Here is a 24,832-nt window from a genome sequence, read left to right on the forward strand (position 1 = left end):
TTGATCCTTGTCAGTCACTGCAGCACCTGCTAGAGAGCCTGTTACGCAGGAGGAGGTCGAGAAGCATGGACTAACTGGCTTCGCAGACACACACCGACCTCCCCCCAGGAACCCTGCCGGCCTGGCTTCGTCTTAAAAGAGTGAATTGCTCTCACCCCCTTCCCACGTGACAATCCCAAGCCAATCCCCAAGGGAGGATCCACGTGCCCCTCCTGATGGCCACGTGACTTCACACTCCGTGAGCAGGAACCATCCGATAAGCCCATCTCTTTAAAAAAAACAAAACAAAACAAAAAACACAACTCGGAACCTCGAGAGGGGAGTCGGGGCCCATGGCAGCTGGAGCTGTCGTGTGCCAGCCCCTCGTACAGCTATAACTGCATCCCTTTCTACGCTTCACAACGTGACACCGTGCTCGTTTTGCTCTTCTATCCTGGATTCACCGAGGGGCGCACGGGGTGGCATGTCCTCCATCAGCTGCCACGTCCTCTGCTGAGTTCTCCTGGGTCTGGTATCCATGTCCCCCTGAGGTCTCACCCCTGCACAGAGGTCAGGCTGGCCTCATAGAGGCCTTGATGGCTGCCCCTCCCCGGAAAACGTCTGCTGGGCGGGGGGGGGGGGGGGGGGGGGAGGAGTATGGTAGTCCGGGGACCTGAGTCCCCAGGCCTCCGGCCGCAGAGATCACTTTGTGGACTCAGGAAAGCACTGGAAGCTGTTGAAAGAGCGCGTCGAGATGGGCCACGGCCCATCTCTGCCTCTTCCCTTCAAGAATCAGGCGGCGTGGCCTCTGGCAGAGGGGGGCATCGCCTCCCACGCCTGCGCACTCGGGCAAGGACGGACTCCCCGCCGTTCCCGCCGCTCTCTGTGGGGTGGGGCCCGCGCGGCAGCCTGGCGGCCATCTTTGAAGAGGGCGTCCCGGGCCCGTGGGGGTCGGCGGTTTCTGCTGGAGACCTCCGTTTCCCAAAGGCCTCAGGACTGGAACTCTGTAGGGGGCGTCCTGGTCCAGAAAAGGGTTGGCTGTGGCCTTGAGGGATAGGCTCCAAATTCGCCGAGGTGAGGGAACGGAGCAGAGTTAGCGCGTGGGCAGCTGACACCTCTGGGCGGACTGTGCCACAGAACCCCAGGAGGGAGAACGTCGCGGGGAACAGCCCCCGGCGCCTGAGATTCTCCTGGGCCTAGGCTAGAACGAGGCAGGCTTTTTTTTTTTTCTTTGTAATGTTTATTTATATTTTGAGAGAGAGAGCGAGAGCGAGAGCGAGAGAGAGAGAGAGAGAGAGAGAGAGCATGAGTTGGGGACGGGCAGAGGGAGAGGCAAACAGAATCCGGAGCAGGCTCCAGGCTCCGAGCTGTCAGCACAGAGCCCCATGCGGTGCTCGAACTCACCAATCGGAAGATCATGACCCCAGGGGAAGTTGGAAGCTTAACTGACTGAACCACCCGGCGGACCCCAGGCTTTTTTGAGATCACTGGGGGGTTTTGAGATTTGTGAAATTGTGCTGTCAGCACAGAGCCCGACGCGGGGCTCGAACTCACGGACCGTGAGATCATGACCTGAGCCGAAGTCGGACGCCTAACCGACTGAGCCACCCAGGTGCCCCGGGTAGGTATTGCATTTAAACTTGTAGGGCGCCTGGGTGGCTCCATTGGTTAAACATCCAACTCTTGCCTTCCACTCGTGTCATGATCTCATGGTTTACGGGATCCGGCTGGGTAGGGCTCGGGGCGGAGACTGTGGAGCCTGTTTGGGATTCTCCTCCCCCTCGCTCTCTGCCCCTCCCCCACTGGCGCTCTATCTCGAAATAAACTTTTTAAAGAAGTGATATAAAATAAAATAAGATAAAGAAAATAAAATAAAATATAAAATAAAATAATAAAAATAAAAGTTCCTCAGCAGGCAGAACAGTGTAGGCAAGAGATGGGAAACTTCACATCTGAAAATGGCCTCAAGACCTGCTCTCAGAAGACAGGATGCTGATAATCAAGCATTCGATTAGGATAAACCCAGACAGTTCCCACCAGGATCTGTTAGAGGCATCTTTGTTGCGGATGGCAGCATTCCCAGGATAGGACCTGAGATTCCTGCTGTTCAAAGTGGCACCAGGAACCCTATCATTTTTTATGTGAATGACAGGAGGGTAAGTGAAGTCCTGAAGGTGTTGTCTAACTTCAGACCAGGTTCCAAGTCTATGGTGGCTTAGGTCCTCCCTCCTCACTTCTCAGAATTCTTCCTAGGAAGGACCCCAAGGTGGAGGAAGTATCGCGCACAGAAATGAAACTTAGGGTTTTAACATCCTCCTAGTACGCGAAAACATTTGTACTGTTTTCTATGAATTACTTTTAGTATATGCACCTATAATTTGAGTAGTCGTGTATTTTCATAAATGTATAGTTGTGACACTCGCAAGATGGAGAATACTCCATCATCCCCAAAGAACAATCTGTGGTGCCTGTTTGGACTGACCCCTTACCCACCGCTCTGTTTTAGGTTCCCACACTTTTGCTTTTTCCGGAACATGTGGAATGCCATGTTACCTTATGAGTCCTGTTGAAAGGACTCTGAGGGCACATTTGTAAAAGTGCACAATCGTATAAACTTTGCCGTGCTCTCCCGAGTTTAAAACTTGACACTGCCCAGGGCACATGTTATGCCTTCAAAACGGAGAGATTCCACTATTATGAGCTATGTGAATTGGAGTAAGATCCCCTGCTTGTGTGATGGAAGGAATAATGAGGTCAGAGATCAAATGAGGTAGGACTACTAATAAAATTACATCATCTCTACAATACTAAGAAAACAAATTGCCACCTAAGAAAAAAGAAACCAGATATGGATTTCCTTAGCTGTTTTATGAAAGAAAAGCTGCCGCTTTTTACCTTGTCTTCCATGATACCTCCTAGAAGCGTAAACAGGCAGAAGTGATCCGTGACAATGACAAAAGTGGCCATGTACACCCTTAAACAAAAACCATCAAGATACTATCTTTATAAAAAGGCACAGAAAATCCCCACTTTGAGGAGGTCAAATATACCTCCTTTGCCACTACCTTGGGATGCTACTTAAAATGATACAGCTCAAGGCACTTGGGTGGCCGAGTCGGAAGAACAAGCGACTCTTGATCTCAGGGTTGTGAGTTTGAGCCCCATGTTGGGTGTAGAGATTACTTTAAGTAAACTTTAAAAAATAACAATGAGGGGTGCCTAGATGGTTCAGCGGGTTAAGTGTTCGACTTCAGCTTAGGTCATGATCTCGCAGTTCGTGGGTTCCAGCCCCACGTTGGGCTCTGTGCTGACAGCTCAGAGCCTGGAGCCTGCTTCGGATTCTGTGTCTCTCTCTGTCTCTCTCTCTCTCTCCCCCCCTCCCTTATTCACGCTCGGTCTCTGTCTCTCAAAAATGAATAAATGTTAAAAAAATGAGTAAAAATGAAACAAAAAACAATGAAATGATACAGTTCCCCTATCACTCTACTCACAGGAAAACTCATGATGGGCTATAGCTCCGCAGATGACAGAACCTCCTCAGACTGGAACTTGGCATGGGGCACAAAGTGTGCCACTCAGTCTGATCAGCCAGAAAATACGTGCCAAATCATTAAGGGAGTTTCAATTCCTTTCATCTGATGTCAAATAGAAACATAAATAAACATAAACATAATGGTCAGTCTCACGTCCCAACACCCATGCGTGTGCTCATAATCAAATAGCACATGCCCTACAACTTATAACCAGGGCCAAAACAAAGATGAAACTGGTCTAGATCTTTCCTGTGTGGGGAATCCCTGCCCTTCATCCCAGGAGTGCGGGACTTCTGGTGTTATTGGCCATTACTTCCATCCACACACCAGCAGCTGCTCCATATTTAGGATGTGTTAGATGGTGGTAAAACGATCACATTCTCACTCATTGTGGCCCCCACCCTCCATAGAGAAGACATACAACCCACTCCCTACCTCCTTGTCATGGGCCTTCATTTCTTTTCCTTCAGAACATTTATTTTCTAATTAAAAACCAAAGCTTTCTCAGCTAACCATCTTCTTGTCTCACAAAAACATAAGCACCAAGAACATAGGAACTTGTTTCTTTCATGCCTATGTTATCTACGGCCTCGAGTGGCTTAAATATTTGTGCTGAATTGTATTTTCAGCCTACGCTTCCTGACACGGTGTTGAAAAATGAACATCAGGAGCATTGTCTCTGAGCAAGAAGGGCTTCACTGAGGGGCGCCTGGGTGGCTCGGTTAGGCATCTGACTTCGGCTCAGGTCATGATCTCACGGTTCGTGGGTTCGAGCCCCACGTCGGGCTCTGTGCTGACAGCTCAGCGCCTGGAGCCTGCTTCGGATTCTGTATCTCCCTCTCTCTCTCTGCACCTCCCCAGCTCACGCTCTTGTCTCTCAAAAATGAATAAACATTAAAAAAAAAAAAAGAAGGGCTTCACTGGAAGAGGGATCTTGACTGTCACTTTTGGAGTTTGTGCTCTTCGACAATTTCCCTAAATTTGTAAGCATTACTCCTAAAAGAAATAATAAGTCTTACATATTTTGCTAAAGAGTATGTGATTTGAAATATATATACTTTAAGTGAGGTGGTTTACGGAAGTGTCCGATACACTGTAGGGAATATTTCGGTATTTAAATAACAAGAAAGGTAAGGTGTTCCAGATGACTGAGAGCTGGCCTAGTACTCCATGCAAGGCCTAGACCGTTGAAAAGTATCTCATATGTCCATCATCAGACACAGGTACCTTGTAACCATTTTCGATCAACATAAAACAAAAGTATCCTACAACCAAATCCCTAACATGACAATAGAGAACAGATCCCAAAGAAATAACCAAAATGACCTTCTATTCACTAATACGATTTCTGCTTCTTACAAATTAGGTTTACCATCAAGCCATTCTTTCTGCCTTCTATGTAAGAATTACTATGATTATTTATGATTGAATTAAGTTCATTCTCTCAAAGCCCCAATACAGAAAAACGTCTTCCTTTCTTAAACAGCAATCAAATAATCTACCACAAGTCAAATTCCAATGAGAATTCCTTTTAATCAAGTGTGCTGATACTGTTGTTACCCAGCACGGTTATTTATGGCTTATGGTCATACTTATTTCTAGATTTCATATACTCTTGTCTTTGACTATAGATGCGATACTAGTGGTCTTGGGCAAAATGCAACTGAAAACGACGTAAGTTTGTGGTTTTATGAACAAATGAAAAACTAGTTTTATCATAAAAATTCTAAGTATAAAAGAATTTTTAAATATTTTCCTAAGAAAAATGTACTCAAATTTATATGCACACAATAATATTGACTTAAAAAAAACATTTTTTTTAAATTTATTTTTGACAGAGACAGAGTGCGAGCATGAGCAGGGGAGGGGCAGAGACAGAGGGAGACACAGAATCCGAATGCAGGCTCCAGGCTCCGAGCTGTCAGCACAGAGCCTGACGTGGGGCTCGAGCTCACGAACTGTGAGATCATGACCTGGGCGGAAGTCGGACACCTAACCGACTGTGCCACCCAGGCGCCTCAATAATATTGACTTATATAATGATTAAGTGGAGAAAATTACAAAAGTTGATCTGAAAATCCATAATTACAAAATATTTGAGGGGCGCCTGAGCCTGGGTGGCTCAGTTGGTTAAGCGTCTGACTTCGGCTCAGGTCACGATCTCGTGGTTCGTGGGTTGAGCCCACGTGGGGCTCTGTGCTGAGAGCCGAGGACCTGAGGCCTGTTTCAGATTCGGTGTCTCCCTCTCTCTCTGCCCCTCCCCCACTCATGCTCTGTTTCTCTCTCAAAATAAATAAAAAACAAAGTTTTTTTAAATAAACAATAAGACATTTCAGTATATCCTCTAGCATCATACCACATATTAGCATACAAGTGCTTGTTAAAATTAACCAAGTATTTCTAAGAAAAAACTATAAATGAATTCATCAGAGGAAGAAATACACACATTTTCAATCACATACCAAGATAACTAACAATATATCGAGGGATTATGCTCAACTATGAATTACGTGAAACACCCAGAAAGAATCTGCCTGATAGGAGGAAGGTGCTGATTCTCACACGGAAGGACTGGCCCTCAGCAGTCACTGCACAAGGCCATGTAGTTTTGCTGGACTGGCCCACTACAGCAGTCACAGGGGAAACACACACACACAGTCAACCGTGGTATTAACAGAAAAGGGTGTTTACTATACACATTAGACCTTATATGAGTAAAATGTAGGAAAGAAGGGGGTGGCACTTCAGAGAACATTCTCAACCATGACAGCCTAAATTTGTGGATACCTGAGAGCTTGCTGGAAATTTTAACCCCTGCCGGGTCTCTGATGTAGAACTTTGGACACAACTGTAGAAGCCTACTGCCGGGATCAAATGGAAGTCAAGCACTTGGTGGTGGTTTTGAGATTATTCTGGATTCTCAGGGAAAAAAGGAAAAAAAGAATGAGGAAAACAGGCTGGAAGCAGGTGTCCATGAAGTCCTATGCTTCTACCTGCGTCTATACAGGTGGCTGAAAAACGTGCCTAACCCTATTTCACGTCTGTGTTCCAAGTTTCATGTAGGTTAGGCTTTAGTGAATTCTAACACGGATACATAAATGCAACAGATACTGGAAAACATACTTCACATTACTGACTTTGACATTAACAGCATCAAGGAGGGTCATCTCCAACTCTAGATTTATTATTGTTCTACCTCACACAGACCTTTATTCTTAATGTAACTCTATACTCCAAATCCCAGCCACAAGCAATGACAAATTCACAAGACTGTATGATGAACTTTGCATATTGACAACTATATGGTAAGTTGGTAAGGAAAGGAAAGGAAAGTTGGTAAGGAAAACAGAAAGAGGCTCTTTAGGTCAATGAAAGGGGAACTCTGTGTTAATAAAGAAATGTAGAAATATAGAAATAATGGCTAAAGCATATTGAGTACATGCCCCACAGGAGGACTCTAGGGAAAAGGAAGAAAGTGTTATTTTTCAATGTTCCTCTCCTTACAGAACTTAAAAATCATATAAAAATTAAACCTACTTGCATATTAGAAATACACTTCAATAACCCACGGAGCCAACAGACTTCAAAATAAGAACACAATAATATTACTCGGGAAAAAAATTACTTACTAAACTTAGGAACGCTTGCTTAAAGAGTACCTACTTAATTATCTCACTTCAATATCTGCTTTCAAAGGTAAGTAGAAATCCACAGTGCAGAGAATCACTTTACAAATGAATCCTTTGGGCGCCTGAGTGGCTCAGTTAGTTAAGCATCCAACTTGATTTTGACTCAGGTCATGACCTCATGGTTGTGAGATCGACCCTCACATCCATCCACGCTGGGCATGTAGCCTCCTTAAAATTCTCTCTCCCTCTCCCTCTGCCCCTCCCCCACCACATGGGTGCACGCTCTCTCTCAAGAGAATGAATCCTTGATAAAGACCATACAGTATAACGATTATAACATTTCTTTCATGTTGTGAATTTTCAGAAGTATTATACATGAAGGTTCAAAGAGCTTACCCATATTACTTCAGTATGATTTCTTTCCCATATAACTTTCATACCACCTTGAAAATATCTGCAAAAATTACAAAGTTTTTATGTTTTAGTTATACAGGATGAATCTGGGGAATGAGATGTTTAGTGATGGCGGGCAAGTGAAGGTTTCCCACATTGTTTATTACCAATAGAATTCTCTCCACTGTGACTTTTGGTAAGTTCTGAAGGAAACAGGACAACTGAAGGCTTTCTTGCGTTCTGTACATTTCTACAATTCCTCTCCAGTGTGCATTCTTTTTTTTTTTTTTTTAATTTTTTTTTTTTCAACGTTTATTTATTTTTTGGGACAGAGAGAGACAGAGCATGAACGGGGGAGGGGCAGAGAGAGAGGGAGACACAGAATCGGAAACATGCTCCAGGCTCTGAGCCATCAGCCCAGAGCCCGACGCGGGGCTCGAACTCACGGACCGCGAGATCGTGACCTGGCTGAAGTCGGACGCTTAACCGACTGCGCCACCCAGGCGCCCCTCCAGTGTGCATTCTTACGTGTCCATGAAAGATTATGCAACAAATCTTTTGCTTTCTCACATTCCTTATTTTCATAGGAAAATAGGAAAAAGCTTTACCACATACATTTCTCTCATGTATGAGTTCTTTCATGATTTCGTAAGGAATTTGTAAGACTGAAGGTTTTACTACAAGTTTTACATTGATAAGGTTTCTCTCCAGTGTGAGTTCTTTCATGTGTTCGTAACGAACTGGGAGAAATAAATGCTTTTTTACATTTCTTACATTTATAAGGCCCATCTCCAGTGTGGATTACCATGTGCGATCGAACACCTGAGCGAAAAATGAAGCCTTTCCCACATTCCTTACATTCATAGGGTTTTTCTCCAGTGTGAGTTCTTTCATGTTTTTGAACATAATAGTGACTGCTGAAGGCCTTACCACATAGTTTACATTCATAGCGTTTATCATCAGTATGAGATCTCTCATGTTTGCGTAAGTTACTGGAGTACCTGAAGACTTTACCACATTTTGCACATTCATAGGGCTTTTCTGCGCTATGCGTCTTTTCGTGTATCCGAAAGGACTGGGGACAACTGAAAGCTCTTCCACACTGCTTACATTCATATGGTTTTACTCCAGTGTGAGTTCTTTCATGAATTCGAAAATAATTGGGACAACTAAAAGCTTTCCCACATTCCTTACACTTATAAGGTTTCTCCCCCGTATGAGTTCTTTCATGATTTCGAAGGGAACTGGGATAACGAAAAGCCTTACCACATTCCTTACATTCGTGAGGCTTCGTTGCAGTATGAATTCTTCTGTGTTTTCCAAGGGACCTGGGAGAGCTGAAAGCTTTACCACATTCCTTACATTCATACGGCTTTACTCCACTGTGTGTCATTTCATGACTACGACAGTTTTTGGGACACCTGAAGGCTTTCCCACACTCCTTACATTTATAAAGTCCATCTCCATCGTGCTTGATCACGGGTGTTCGAAATTTGGTGAGAGAATGCAAGGCTTTCCCACCTTCTTTACGTTCATAGAGTTTCTCCCCATTATGACTTCTCTCATGCTTATGTAAATTACTTGAGTAACTGAAGGTTTTACCACATTTTGTACATTCCTTGGGCTTTTTTGCACTGTGTATCCTTTCGTGTATTCGAAAGGACCTGACACAACTGAAAGCTTTTCCACATTGCTTACATTCACTAGATTTCTCTCCGATATGAGTCCTTTCGTGTTTACGTAAGTTACTTGAATAACTAAAGGTTTTACCGCATTCTGTACATTTGTAGGGCTTTTCCCCACTGTGTGCCCTTTGATGAATTTGAAAGTAATTGCGACAAATGAAAGATTTCCCACAGTGCTTACATTCATAGGGTCTCTGTCCAGCGTGTGACCTTTCGTGCATTCGAATGGATTGGCGATGCTTGAAGGATTTCCCACACCGCTTACATTTATAAGGCTTCTCTTCACCTTCTTGATACTCATATAGTTTGTGTCCAGCGTGAGATCTCAGGTGCTTGTTAAAAGATGAATGATGCATGAACACCTGTCCACACAAAGGCCATTTACCTAGTTTTATTCCAGTAGGAGTTCTCTTCTTCGGATTCTGATTTGGAATCTGGCCGAAGATTCCTTCATACTGGCTACATTCTTTACATTTACAGAGTCTTCCTACCATTTGACTGCTGTAAAAAACGAGAAGCATATTACTAATAGCTTGGTTATTAATGAGCTTATGTTTATTAATAACTATGACAGTGACTTGTTACCATCAAGGAAAATGTAGGTTTTCTGCAGATTTTGATTGTTTGAAAGCGAACATACCAAAAGCTCTGCAACAGGGCTCCACCTTAGCTGTTATCAAAACAGTAATACTCATAAATGGTATTTCTATATGCTGTTTCCAGGCGTACCATCTTTCAAAACCTGTGCGTCTCGGCCACATGTGGGAAAAAACTACTGATGAAAATAGCCTATGGATCAATGGATTTAAATAAATCCAGGCTAATTTATTTGTTTGGTTTTAAAATTTTACGGGGGCACCTGGCTGGCTTAGTTGGTAGAGCATCTGACTCTTGATCTCGGGGTCACGAGTTCGAGCCCCACACTGGGTGTAGCGATCATGTAAATAAATTTTTTTTTTCAACGTTTATTTATTTTTGGGACAGAGAGAGACAGAGCATGAACGGGCGAGGGGCAGAGAGAGAGGGAGACACAGAATCGGAAACAGGCTCCAGGCTCTGAGCCATCAGCCCAGAGCCTGACGCGGGGCTCGAACTCACGGACCGCGAGATCGTGACCTGGCTGAAGTCGGACGCTTAACCGACTGCGCCACCCAGGCGCCCCTCGATCATGTAAATAAATAAAACTTAAAAATAAAATTTCATCACATCTCTAGATTCTCCTGTTTTCCCACGTGAATGCTACTCACATTAGATGTGTCCCATGATTCTCATCCCGATCTTCGCTGTCATAGACTTCCCATTTTTCTTCTGAAATACATACTAGGAAAAAGCATTATAAATTATAAAAATTTATAGAAGAATTACTAGATTCTAGGTCCATGATAAGTTATGATCATGGCAGGTTTATTAACAAAAACATTCCCTTTCCATTTTTTTCCCTTAAAATAGCACTGAGGAGCAAGTTACACTGGATCTCTAATTGACTTAGTAAGCAAGAAATGTTGTCGTCCCTACCTATTGAGGCCAAGTTCCTGAAGGTTTCCTGCATCACATCTCTGTAGAGTTTCTTCTGGGATGGATCCAGGAGGGCCCACTCCTCCATGGTGAACTTCACAGTCACATCCTCAAAGGCCACCGAGTCCTAAATAATCCCATATATGTACATACGATGGATGAGACAGACCCCTGAAGACCTACACTCAATTTATAAGAAGTTCCATATGACTCCCAGAGCCTAAGTGACCGGGGGGGACAAAGGTATTTCTTTCCTTTCTGCTCCAAAGGTGGGGCAGATGATAGGGTTCTCTCACTCCTGATACCAAATATGTGGTACCTGTTCCAAAGCCACTTCTCCAATTCTATGTCACTAAAAAGGTGTCCAATTCTAACACAAACTACCCAGAGTTTAAGTCAGACTCATAGTTTAAAAAGCAGTCCCACACACTGTCCCTATTTGAGATACAAGCTATAAATGGGGAGCCCAGTTTACTATTTCTACAGGAAACTACAAATTCACAGATTCCCTCCACACTCTGCCCTGTTTGGTAATTTACTGAAATGATTTTGAGGAGCTTAGCAACATGCTTTATTTACCATTACCAGTTTACTATAAATCATACAAATAAGGAACAGGCAAAAGGTGCAATACATAGGACAAGTTAAGGCAATGGTAAGGGGAACGGAGATGGGGGGTGGGGCATCCAAAGCACTCACCCCCACTAGGGACATGCCAACCTTCCAGCACCTGGATTGATTCACCAACACAGAAACCGTCAGAATCCTGTCTTAAAGAATTTTGATGGAGGTTTCATTACATGGATTCAATTTATTAAATCACTGGACACTGGTAATTAACTCAGCCTCTAGCCCCTATCCTATACCCAGAAGCTGGGACCTGCAGCCCAACTTTCTAAAGTTTTAATCAAAGTTGGCTATTTCAGGTGTCCAAAACCCCACCATAAAACCTCACTAAACAAAACACATTCTGGGGCGCCTGGGTGGCTCAGTCAGTTGAGCGCCAGACTTCGGCTCAGGTCACACCTCACAGTTTGTGGGTTCGAGCCCTGCGTCAGGCTCTGTGCTGACAGCTCAGAGCCTGGAGCCTGAGTTGGATTCTGTGTTTCCCTCTCTCTCTGTGCCCCTTCATGGCTCACACACTGTCTGTCTCTCTCCCTCAAAAATAAAATGTAAAAACACACACATTCTTTCACCATTAACACTCAAGTAATCTCAAGGGCTTCAAGAGCTTTTGCTAGGAACGGAGGACACTTACCACACATCTTTCTCATTGTATCACAGTAGGTCAAGCCCAGGGACAAAGGCTCACTGAAAGACTGAGAGCAAATCCCTGAGGTAAGAGAATGTTTCCCCACTGACCCCATGTGCCTCTACATCAACTGGGATCTTGTTTAATATAAGTGTACCACCGGGGCACCTGGGTGGCTCAGTCGGTTGAGCGTCCGACTTCGGCTCAGGTCATGATCTCGCAGTCCATGAGTTCGAGCCCCGCATCGGGCTCTGTGCTGACAGCTCAGAGCCTGGAGCCTGTTTCGGATTCTGTGTCTCCCTCTCTCTCTCTCTCTCTCTCTGACCCTCCCCCGTTCATGCTCTGTCTCTCTCTGTCTCAAAAATAAATAAACATTAAAAAAATAAAATAAATAAAAATATGTAAGCGTATCACCTTAAAAGAACTACGTGCTTTCCGGTAACCTCAGAACAAAGGCAAGAATGTCCTCCCTCACTACACTTAGACAATCTTGTACTGGGATTCTTAGCTCATGCATTCAGACAAGGGGAATAAAAGGTAAATAACAAAAAATAATAGGCATACATTTGGAGAAGCAAGAAATAAAACTGTCTTTGTGTCATATGACAAGATTGTCAATTGAGAAAATGTCAAAAAATTCCAAATAACAAAGAAAACCCCATGAACTGAGAAGAGAAAAACTAAAAGATAAAAAGTTAGTATAGAAAAGGCAACTGCTTTTCTGTAGATCTACACAAATACAGTGAACACATCTTTGACAAAGAACCAAAGTTAACTCCATGGGAAACAGTCTTTTCAACAAATAATGTCCAAAAAACTGGACATGTGCATACAAAAAAACAAATCTACAAACTGTACACCTTTCACAAAAATTAACTCAAATTTGATCACAGATTTTAGGGTATATTGTAGAATTTTAACACTCCTAAAAGATTAAGATAGAAAATCCTGGTGATGTAGTATTTGGTGATTAATTTTTTTTTTTCAACGTTTATTCATTTTTGGGACAGAGAGAGACAGAGCATGAATGGGGGAGGGGCAGAGAGAGAGGGAGACACAGAATCGGAAACAGGCTCCAGGCTCTGAGCGGTCAGCCCAGAGCCCGACGCGGGGCTCGAACTCCCGGACCGCGAGATCGTGACCTGGCTGAAGTCGGACGCTTAACCGACTGCGCCACCCAGGCGCCCCGGTGATTAATTTTTAAGAAAACAAGAGCAGGGGCACCTGGCTGGCTTAGTCCGTGGAGTATGCAACTCTTGATCTCAGGGTAGTGAGTTTGAGCCTCATGTTGGGTGTAGAGATTATTTAAAAAAGAAAAAAAAAGCAAGATTTAAGAAAGAAGAAAATACCTTGGACTTCATTACAATGAAAAGCTACTTAGTGAAGCAAGTTAACAGAATGAAAACACAAGCAATAATCTGGCAGAAAATCTTTGGAAGTCACTTATCTGATAAGGGACTGGCATCAAACACTAACATTAAAAACACTTAGAGCTGGGGCCCCTGGGTGGCTCAGTCGGTTGAGCATCCAACTTCGGCTCAGGTCATGATCTCACGTTCCGTGAGTTCGAACCCCGCGTCGGGCTCTGTGCTGACGGCTCAGAGTCTGGAGCCTGCTTCGGATTCTGTCTCCCTCTCTCTCTGACCCTCCCCCGTTCATGCTCTGTCTCTCTCTGTCTCAAAAATAAATAAACATTAAAAAAAAAAAAAAAACACTCAGAACACCAAACAATTGGAAAAATGGAAAGCAACAGGTGACCTCATTCATTGCTGGTGGAAACAGAAAATGATATACCTCCTTTGGAAGAAAGGCAATTTCTTAACACTAAGGCCACATTTACCAGACTATGTAGCAATTATACATTTCAAATATACATAAAGGAGCTGAAAACTTAGGTTCATAAAAACCCTACATGTAAATGTTTATAGGAGCTTTATGCATACTTGTCATGACTTACATGGAACCAAGATAATTTCAATAGGTGAACTGATAGAAAATATCACTGGTGCATCCACAGGATGAAATATTCTTCAGTGATGAAAGAAATGAGCTCATCAAGCCAAGAGACATGAGGAAAATTTTAAATCATATTTCTTTTTTTTTTAAGTTTATTCAGTTTTGAGAGAGAGACAGAGACAGAGCGTGAGCAGGGGAGGGGCAGAGAGGGAGACACAGACTCTGAAGCAGGCTCCAGGCTCTGTTCTGTTAGCACAGAGCCCAATGTGAGGCTCAAACCCACGAACTGTGAGATCATGACCTGGGCTGAAGCTGGACGCTTAACCGACTGAGCCACCCAGACGCCCCTTAAGTCATATTTCTAAGTGCAGGAAAACCATATGACAAGGCTACACACTGAATGATTCCAAGGGAATGACATTTCAGAAAAGAGAAAATTAAAAGTCATTAAAAGATCTCTGGTTACCAGGATATGGGGTGGGAGGGAGGGATGAATGATGAGGTAGGGAATAGGAGATTTTCAGAAGAGTGAAAGTATTCTATATGATACAGAAATGATGGAGACACATCATTTCACATTAGCTAAAGACCTGAGACTATATGACACAGCGTCAACCTTAATTGTAAAATAAGGACTTTCATGCATCAAAGTTGGTTCAACAAATGGAACAAGGGTATTACAACAATACAAGATATAAAATATAGGAAAAACCTTGTCAAGGCAGAGGGATTATGTGGGAAGCCTCTGTATTTTCTGATTAAATTTTCTGTTAAAATTCTCTTAAAGTTAAAAAAGTCTACTAGGAAAAGAAAAAGACAGACACATTAATATTCACACCTGATAACTGATCCATGAGAAGCATAGACCATCTTTCATTGAATGAATTTCAACTTATTTCAGTAAGCCATTATGGTGCTCTATGAAGCCTGCACCGAGACTTGGAAGGGAGGAGAAACAACTTCCACTGAATGCCTTGTTAGAGCACCCAGCACAGTATACTTTGAGAAATGAAATGTCTGTCTTTGTTACTGTCAGTAACTAGATAAGTGTCCTGGCAAGGTCTTGTATTCTGGCCTTAGTATATGTAGGGACAAGTGTTACTTTGATTTACACTGGGGATGGGGGAGGCATAAGATTCCTAGAATCTTTTCACCTCAAAGGGGCAACTCAGAGAATCACTCGAGACTAGTCAACAGATGAAGATAATGTCTTGTTGCCTGGTGCTAAAATGACTACTGGATGTGTGGTCAGTAGTAATGACCACTGGGTCCAGTTATTAGTGAGACATCCCAATTAGGACATAAAAAGCAACAACTCTGGGGCGCCTGGGTGGCTCAGTTGGTTGAGTGTCCAGCTTCGGCCCAGGTCATGATCTCACGGTTTGTGAGTTCGAGCCCCGTGTTGGACTCTGTGCTGACAGTGCGGAGCCTACTTGGGATTCTCTCTCTCTCTCTCTCTCTCTCTCTCTCTCGCTCTCTCTCTAAATTAATTAATTAAAAAAAAAAGGAGCAATTCTGCCTATGCTCCACCATGTACAAATGTGGTGATGTCATACCTAAAGTCTACGGACTACCATTGCTTTTCACTCAGGTACTCCTATGGAGCATCTCGGGGAGGCCAGGGGCCTGGGAAAGGGAGGGGTTTATTTCAGTACTAAGACATCTTGCAAGAGATGGAGCAGAGAATAGGTCACCCCCTCCCGCAGGCGGCTATCTCATAGGTCCAAGGTTTGCCCCATAATGTCTCAAGCTGGTAACAGAGCAGGCCTTTTCCAAGGCCATCATGGGTAATTCCAGGAGGCGTGAAAGGAGGCCAATGAATCATCTACAGTGAAGAAGTCTCTGTGGGCACGATCAGGAGTGCCAGTTCAATGGCAATTTGAAAACCTCCAGCCTTTTGAGGTACAGGTGCCCATTTGTAAATAACAGCATAAATGGGTTCAAGTAAAATTTGTAAACAAGGAATATGTTACTTCCGGAACAACAAAAGAACATCGTTGAGGTTGGGGGTATTGCTAGGGAGAACAGCTATTTCCTCATGATGTTAGAGAAGGAGCAGGTGTCAGATGATCAAACAAGTTCCGGTACAATAACATGGTTGACCGGGCCTCACATTTTATGCATGACAATGTCCCATCCAAATTTTGCTAGCTCCTTTTCTCAATATTTGTCTGTCTAGTATGTTCTCAGAGGAGGAGGAGGAGTTCATTAATATAACGTGACACCTGTGTTCTTGTAGAAACAAGGATGCAGTTCAGATCTTGCCTACAATTGTGTGGGAACGCAAAGCTGTTGAAGATCCATGAGGATAACCCAGTAAAGGTATATTATGTCCCTTCAAAGTGAAGGCAACTGCTCTTGAGATAAACACTGAACAGAACAGACCCAGCCAAATCTGTGACAGCAAGTTTACCCAGTTGTTGATTGGTTGAGTCAGTAATTTCCATAAAGTTGGAGACTGGATATAGACCTCTGTTGGGCGTGACCACATTTACGAGGTTACAGTAATCCACTGTGAGGTGTCATTCATTCATTCCGGATAAGAATAGGTCAAATTCAGCTGTTCAAAGGAGAAGCACTGGGAATAACAGCCCCTCGCTAAACAGGTTTTATATGTGGTTTCATTCCTTCAAGGGCCTGAGCAATTTATGTTGAGCCATATTAACTACTCAATTTAGAGGGCACAGTCCGTGAGGTCCCATTTTGTCAAGATAATTTATAAGTGCCAATGGCTTTATTTAATTTTAATTTATGAATCATTGGTTCGGAGCTTCCTAGATCACTCTGGGTCTTTTAGAACAACCAGGGCTGTGTCCATGGAGGATTTCGACAAGACCATAGTTCTGACGGTCAAGAAGAAACAGCTGTGCTGTTTTTCCCCTATATCCTATTCAGTGACTGCCATGAGACCATCAGGGGTACCCTGCTTAAACGGGAGTGGGATCCCAGGTATAGCTACAATTTGAGACCTAGTATGGACTGACTGCTTAAAGGTTCTTGAGTTAGCGCATTACATTAGATAGCAAAATTGATCCAGAACTTATGTTGTAGAGGCTGAAAAGCCAAGCAGTGAATTCTTACCTGTTCTGTTGTATAAATTCTTTTTGTACATTTTGGATTTCCAATTCAGTCAAATTGTGGTCCTCTGTTTCAGTACTTTATCTATTAGTCCCTTCCTCGAGCATCCCTCTTTTGTTTTCTTTGTCCCTGGATATACTTTGGCAGAGGGGGTGCCTTTCTACCCTGGTGTTTATAAACGGTTTCCTCCTGAGAGTCTCAAATCAGTGCCATCAGGGTTAGGAGCCTTCCCCATGATAACTGGTTGCTTTCATGGGGACTGGTTGCTTTAAGGACAAGGAGCTTAAGTCAGCTTTGAACCAATTCCATTGCTGTGTCAAAGGGTGCCATGGATGCTGTCCTCTCAAATCCGCAGAGTCAGGATATTTCTTGCAGAAGAGGCAGGGGCAGGAGCAGCAGAGGTACTCAAAGGTCCCATTCAACCATCTGGTATTCGGAGTGTGGACTCAGCCCACCACTTACTGGCTGCCTTTCACCCTTTCTTCTTTCTCTTTCCAAATGTCTGCTCTCCCTGGAGTAAACGCTGAATGAGGCCACCTCTTTCCACAGGGTATATACAGGGGCCAACCCAGCCTCTGTCACAGCTTCACTCTAACACAGGGAGAGAAACCAGCAAAGACATTGACCCAGGACCACTTTAAGGAGGGTCCCAATCCGACAGTCCTGCTCCCAAAAGCCTAGAAATTCTCACAACTGCCAACTCCGGTTGGCTCAGTCTAGAACTGAGGCTTGCCGGGTCACTGACGCAGCACAGGACAGCACAGGTCACAGCACGAGCTCACCAGCCCCCGGCAGTACATGCCACCATCAGGGAGCAACTTACAGCAAGAGAGGACAGACCCATGGAATGGTGGTCACATGTGGACACGCTGCTCACGGTGCCAACTGTTATGGTACCTGCCGAGAAGTGGTTCAGAAATTGAGGCGAATGGCGATGCAGCCCCAACAACACTGTACACAGACACCCAGACAGTCGGAAAAGGCTTAGGACTCACATAACAGAGCTCTCAGGGCAAGGCTGCCTGCTAAGGCAGCTCTGAAATGGCTTCAGGAGAACAGAAATGAGCCTGGCCGGGTAAGGAGTCCATTGGGGTTGGGGAGTGGGCGGGGGCAAGAGTTCTGCACACAGGCGGGGCTTTTCTGGTTGGAATCTCCTACCTGTTCTAGAGGAGAGACCACCCAGGCTTTCTCATCAGCTCATCCAGCGGGGAGCACAAGGAGCAAGGAAGGTGGGAGTGGAGAGGGCAGGGAGAGGCTTAAGCTGTCAGAACTAAAATATCCAAAAATGCAAAGTCTGACTGCTCATTACAAGGACAAACATAGGTTAAGAAAAATATGCATTCGCAATTGCTTGTTGAATATAAAGAAACCCTAACACGAGGCTCAAGAAATGATTAAAACTGTGTATTTGGGGGTGGCTGGGCTTCACAGTGTTGGAAGGAACTAGGATTTGTTCACAGTGATTTCCTTAAGTCACACTTCCCTATCTTACAAATTTACTTAAAAAAATATAGAGAAATTTACGTATATTACACTCATAGTCTTGATTTCATTTTAACTTTTATACACAGGAAACCATTTGACAATATAACTAAACACTAAAGTTTACAAAAGTGTAAACCATACAAAATGAAAACTTTCAAACGCCTAACTGGAAGGACACAGAGTATCAGTCTGTCCTTCCCCCCTGTATCACACTCCAGGTATTTTCCAGGAGTAAGTAGCTTATTACAATATTTTAGGAATTTGAGCTTAGCTCCTTCAATGCACTGGATTTTCAAATATTTACATAAACTTTGGGTAGGTTTCCTCACATCAATTGAAATAGAAATTCATTTGCTTTAGCCTGTTAAATGTCAATGTTCTTTCGGGAAAAGTGCATTCACTAACTGATCCAAAAATGAAAGATGACCTTCAGGAGCATCTGGGTGGCTCAGTCAGTGAAGCGTCCAACTGTAGCTCAGGTCATGATCTCACGGTTCGTGAGTTCCAGCCCCGCGTCAGGCTCGTTGCTGTCAGTGCAGAGCCCGCTTCAGATCCTCTGCCCCTCCCGTGCGTGCTTTTTCTATCCCTCAAAAATAAACATTAAAAAAATGTTTAAATGACCTTAAGAAAACTTAACTGAACGCCTCTCACATGTTGAGGTTCTCTTGCCTAAACAGAGCAGATTCTACTTAGTTCCACAATTTTCTTGCTTTCCTCACGTTACCTCTCAATCAACTTAAGAGTTTCTGAGCCCAAGTGCCAAAGGAAACCAGAGCCAAAGGGCTGTACTGTTCAAGCAGCAAAGGAACCCAAAGGAAAGAAAGATCAGAATCAGCTCTTATGAGCAGCCTGCTTCCCACAGGATAGAAGGAAAGCCACATTCGGGAGGTTTCACATTCCAGGGGCCCCTGTTTGGCTCAGTGGGTACAGCAGGTGTCTCTTGAGCTTGGGCTCATGAGTTCAAGCCCCACTTACTTAAAAAAAAAAAAAAAAGTTTCCATTCTAGACTCCCCTGGTGGAGACAGAAGTCCTGAGGTGGGTCAGTCTGTGGAAAGGACACCTGAGCAGCCACGGGAATGAACTCCGGAAGCCCCACACACTCGCAGGGGAGGTACTGCTCCAGGAGGAAAAACTGGGCACCATGAACTTCCTTTTGCAGCCTCAAGGGGGAGCCAACGCTTAGACAGACCATCCTGAAGCCTCTGCCTGCCACTGGCATTGCTCTGCACCACCAGAGATCAGAGACATTTTATTATTTTATTTTATTTTATTTTATCTTATTTTATCTTATTTTATCTTATTTTATCTTATTTTATCTTATTTTATCTTATTTTATCTTATTTTATCTTATTTTATTTTATTTTATTTTATCTTTTATTTATTCGCACCACCAGAGATATTTTAAATGACATCAACCCAGTGTTGGAACAATCCAGCAAATCACTCAAACCCAGTGTTTATGTGGAAAGGAGAGGGAAAAAACAAAACAAAACTGTAAGGCCCTTAATAAACTGGCTCAACAAGAAACCTCCCAAGTATGAACCGCATTCACAAAAACTAAAAAAATAATAAGACGTTAATTATTTCCATGAGAACAAACTGCTTTACAAGCTATGAATCGTAGTTGAACACCACAGGTCTGCAAGTCTAAGCCTTGGAAATTCATCCCAACTCCTCCAAATCAAAGAACAGACCTCAGAATATCAGTAGCACACTCAAGGGACAGAAAAAGTAAAAAAAAAAAATAATAAATAAAAAAATAATAATAATAATACCTGAGGTGTAACCCCAGAAATTTTTTTTTTTTCTGAAATTCACTCCTTTCTTGACTCTTTGGAAATACTTCACAACTGCTTTTCGCGTTGTATGGATTAAATACGTTTTTATTCACTGAAAAACTTGAGACTAAAATTAATTTTTTTTTAATTTTTTTAAATGTTTATTTATTTTTGAGACAGAGAGAGACAGAGCATGAATGGGGGAGGGTCAGAGAGAGAGGGAGACACAGAATCCGAAGCAGGCTCCAGGCTCTGAGCTGTCAGCACAGAGCCCGACACGGGGCTTGAACTCACGGACCATGAGATCGTGACCTGAGCCGAAGTCGGCCGCTTAACCGACGACTGAGCCACCCAGGCGCCCCAAGACTAAAATTAATTCAAGAAATGTTTCAAATGTGACAAACCAAGGGAGGGAGGGGCTGTGCTGTCGGCACATCACCCAGTAAAGTTTCAAAGAGGAACCGCTACCCAGAGGACTTCCCATAGGATGTCTGTGCCCAGGAAAGATCCTGGGGGGAGAGACACAAGGATTTCATACCACGTTGTACCGGGCAGTTATTCGCTACTTTTCTATTCCGTAAAATATCCAGGAACAAAAAACTACACCCTTTTAAAAGAGCCATCCACTGACAGCGGGAAAATGATCAACAAATTAAGTATCGGGTCTGTTTAAAACTTTTTTTTTTTTAACATTTTATTTATTTTTGAGACAGAGAGAGAGAGAGAGAGAGAGAGAGAGAGAGAGAGAGAGAGAGAGAATATGAACAGGGGAGGGTCAGAGAAAGAGGGAGACAGAGAACCCGAAACAGGCTCCAAGTTCTGAGCTGTCAGCCCAGAGCCCGACGCGGGGCTCGAACCCACGGACCGCGAGGTCATGACCTGAGCCGAAGTCGGACGCTCAACCGACTGAGCCACCCAGGCGCCCCTCGGGTCTGTTTGTTTAAAAGGCACCATAGAGAACGAATAGTTCATAATGACGCTGTGAACTGGAGGAGGGATGCGGGCCAGGAGGGATTTGGAAGTTAATTTAGGCAACGAATGCCAGTCCTAGGGAGAGCTGGGCGCGGCGGGGGGCGGGGGGTGGGTGGGGCGACGGTGCCGCGACAGGCTCGTGGATTTCACGGTTTCCCCAAATTTTGGAAAACTCAGGAGAAAGCCGGTCCCCTCTGAAGAGAAAGGAGGGAATGGAGACCCCAAAGGCCATACTTAGCATCTCCCGCGCACGGACACCAGAGAGCCGGTCACGATTGCCCCCTGTCACCACGGTCACCGCACCATCTGGAGAGACGCGGAGCTGCGGGCGCGGAGCTGTCCCGAGGCTCGAAGGCCGAAGCTGCCGCGCACAGGGACCGCACAGGTCGTCGGGGTGCCGGCGGCCGGCCCAGCCCCCGGCCACGCGCGGACGGGACTGAGGTCCGAGCGGCGCCACCAACGGGTGCGCACGGTTCAGAGTCGTCCGCGAGGAGGCCAGTTCACGCCACGGCCAGCTCCGGCCAGTTCCACCCAGCACTCCGCCCCCCTCTCCGGAAGCCCGGGCCTGCCCACTCACCATTTCTAGCTTTCCTGTGTCTCCCGGCGTCCTACCTACGATTTCCGAGGAAGGTCCAGGGCTCAGCAAGACAGAACCCGAGGCACAGCGACGTGGAGGACTTCAGCGCAGGCGACCCGCGATCCAAACAATGGCGGGAGCCAGAAGCCTCCGGCGGCGCGCCTGCGGAGCGTCGCCCCACCCCCTTGCCCTGACGTCTCCCCTGATTGGACAGGTTGCAAGGCCCACCCACTCCCTCCCGAGTGACAGCAGGCCAGAGGTAAGGAGTCCGTGGAACGCCCGCTGCTGGGAGCCGCTCCTGGAACTGTGACCCTTCTTTGCAAGTACAGACCCTTAAAAGTCACCTGGTTCCATTTTGATCGTTGACTATTGACAGCGTTGGGGCTTCCACCCGATGCTTCCCCATCCTTATTTCATAGTTTAAAAAGCCTATTGCCTTCCAAGCCTATTGGCTGGGATGGAAAATTGGAGCCCCAGTCTCAGCTGGGGGCAGGGACTCTTCGAAAGACCAACCACAGTTGTAAGAGGCATTGACTAAATTCTCAAGTGTACGTTTTACACTGAAAGAAAATTTATTTTTAGGTCATCGTTTGAATGTATATTTAGAGAACCTTGATATATAAAAGGCTAGAATACCCCTATAAGGTAATTCGATTACTGTTTTAACTGATATAACAAGAAACAAAAAGTTATGTAAACATGGGACGTTCTTGGAAAGTATTGATATGCTTAAGAGATTGGATTGCAAAACTCTTTTTTTAATTTAAAAAGTGCTTATTTTAATTTTTTTAATGCTTATTTATTTTTGAGAGAGAGAGAGACAGAGTGTGAGCAGGGGAGGGGCGGAGAGAGAAGGAGACACAGAATCGAAAGCAGACTTCAGGCTCTGAGCTGTCAGCACAGATCCAACGTGGGGCTTGTACTCACTAACCGCCAGACCATGACCTGAGCTGAAGCGGGAAGCTTAACCGACTGAGCCTCCCAGGCGCCCCTAGAAAGCAAAACTCTTAATGCATATATCCACTTATTTGAACAACCTTAGGGTGAGCATTTCTTTTTTGAAAGTAATTTTATTTTTACATACACCAAATACTTAAAATGTGCATGTTTGTCATTGTCCAGACAATAAAATTGGATGTGAGAATGAAAAAAAATAAATAAAAATTAAAAAAAATCATTTTATGTTATTTTTTATCATGATAAATGTACCCTTTTATCCCTATCCCTTATTTACCCCATTCCTCCACCCACCTCACCTCTGATAATTATCAATTTATTCTTTATACTTAAGAGTCTGTTTCTTGGTTTGCTTCTCTCTCTCTCTCTCTCTCTCTCTCTCTCTCCCCTCTGCTTGTTTTGTCTGTAAATTCCACATATGAATGAAATCATATGGTATTCGTCTTTCTCTGACTGACTTATTTCACTTAGCATTATACTCTCGAGCTCCACCCATGTTGTTGCAAATGGCAATGTTTCATTCTTTTTTAATGGCTGAGTAATACTCCATTATAGATATAGATAGATATCACTTTTTGTTTACCCATTCATCTATCAATGGCTGCTTGGGCTAGTTCCATAGTTTTGCTATTTGAATAATGCTGCATAAAGATAGGGGTGCTTTTACTCATTTGAATTAGTGTTTTTGTATTTAGGGGGGGTGAATACCCAATAGTGTGATTCCTGGGTCATAGGGTAGTTCTATTTTTAATTTTTTGAGGAACCTCCATACTGCTTTCCCCAGTCGCTGCACCAGTTTGCATTCCTACCAACCACTCAAGAGGGTTCCTTTTTCTCCAAATTCTTCCCGACACTTGCTGTTTCTTGCGTTTTTGATTTTAGCCATTCTTTTTTTTTTAAACATTTATTTATTTAAAAAAAAATTTTTTTTCAACGTTTATTTATTTTTGGGACAGAGAGAGACAGAGCATGAACGGGGGAGGGGCAGAGAGAGAGGGAGACACAGAATCGGAAACAGGCTCCGGGCTCTGAGCCATCAGCCCAGAGCCTGACGCGGGGCTCGAACTCACGGACCGCGAGATCGTGACCTGGCTGAAGTCAGACGCTTAACCGACTGCGCCACCCAGGCGCCCCAAATTTTAAATATATAATACAGTACTATGAACTATATTATAGTCACCATGCTGTACATTACATCCCCATGACTTATTTATTTTATAACAGGAAGTTTGTACCTTTTGACCACCTTCCCCCATTCTGTGTGCTCTTGGCCATTTGTAAATCTTTCTTGGAAAATATCTATGCACGTCCCTTGACTTTTCATTTTTAAAATTTTTTAGAGATTTTCATTCTTTTTTTTAAAAAATGTGTTTAAGTTTATTTATTTATTTATTTATTTTGAGAGAGACAGAGACCGCTTAAGTGGGGGAGGGACAAAGAGAGAGGGAGAGAGAGAGAATCCCAAGCAGGCTCCCCATTGTCAGCACAGAGCCTGATGCAGGGCTCAAGCCCAAGAAATCATGAGATCAAGACTGAGCCACCCAGACTCCCCAGAGTTTATTTCTATGTAATCTCTACACCCAACATGGGGCTCAAATTCATGACCCTGAGATCAAGAGTTGCATGCTGTACCGATTGAGCCAGCCAGGTGTTCCTACATCCCTTGACTTTTTAAATGTAGATTATTTGAATTGTAGGATTTCTTTATGTATTCTTTTTTACTTTCAACATTTTATTTATGGGGGCGCCCGGGTGGCTCAGTCGGTTAAGTGTGCAACTCTTGATTTCAGCTCAGGTCATAACCTCACAGTCATGAGATTAAGCCCCATCTCGGGTCCTGCACTGGGTTGAAGCCTGCTTCAGATTCTCTCTCTCCCCCCCTCTTCTGCTTGTGATCTCTCTCAAATATTTTTAATGTAGATTTTACTGCAATTTTATTTTTTAATGTTTATTTTTTATTTTGAGAGAGAGAGAGAGAGTGCGTGCGTGAGTAGGGGGAAGAGGCAGAGAGAGAGGAGAGAGAGAGAATCCCAAGCAAGCTTT

General features: G+C 44.1%; 1 protein-coding gene across 5 annotated transcripts; it reads right to left on the reverse strand.

Annotated features, from left to right (window-relative positions):
* Nucleotides 1-5,778: 5,778 nt before the first annotated feature.
* LOC115504274 (zinc finger protein 709-like) lies at nt 5,779-21,971 on the reverse strand. Of its 5 annotated transcripts, none has more exons than XM_030301182.1 (5): nt 21,833-21,971; nt 10,735-10,861; nt 10,467-10,539; nt 8,813-9,720; nt 5,779-7,595 (listed from the first exon to the last, which is right to left on the reverse strand). In XM_030301182.1, exons 1-5 carry the CDS (start codon nt 21,833-21,835, stop codon nt 7,576-7,578), a joined length of 1,131 nt encoding a protein of 376 aa, XP_030157042.1. In that variant the 5' UTR covers nt 21,836-21,971; the 3' UTR covers nt 5,779-7,575. The 5 variants fall into 5 exon arrangements, with proteins under 5 accessions (XP_030157042.1, XP_030157008.1, XP_030156999.1 ...); XM_030301148.1 differs by having other exon boundaries at nt 8,801-9,720; XM_030301139.1 differs by lacking the exon at nt 5,779-7,595 and adding an exon at nt 17,024-17,611 and having other exon boundaries at nt 8,047-9,720.
* Nucleotides 21,972-24,832: the final 2,861 nt, after the last annotated feature.

Source organism: Lynx canadensis, chromosome A2 (genome assembly GCF_007474595.2).
Source record: "Lynx canadensis isolate LIC74 chromosome A2, mLynCan4.pri.v2, whole genome shotgun sequence".
NCBI lineage: Eukaryota > Metazoa > Chordata > Mammalia > Carnivora > Felidae > Lynx > Lynx canadensis.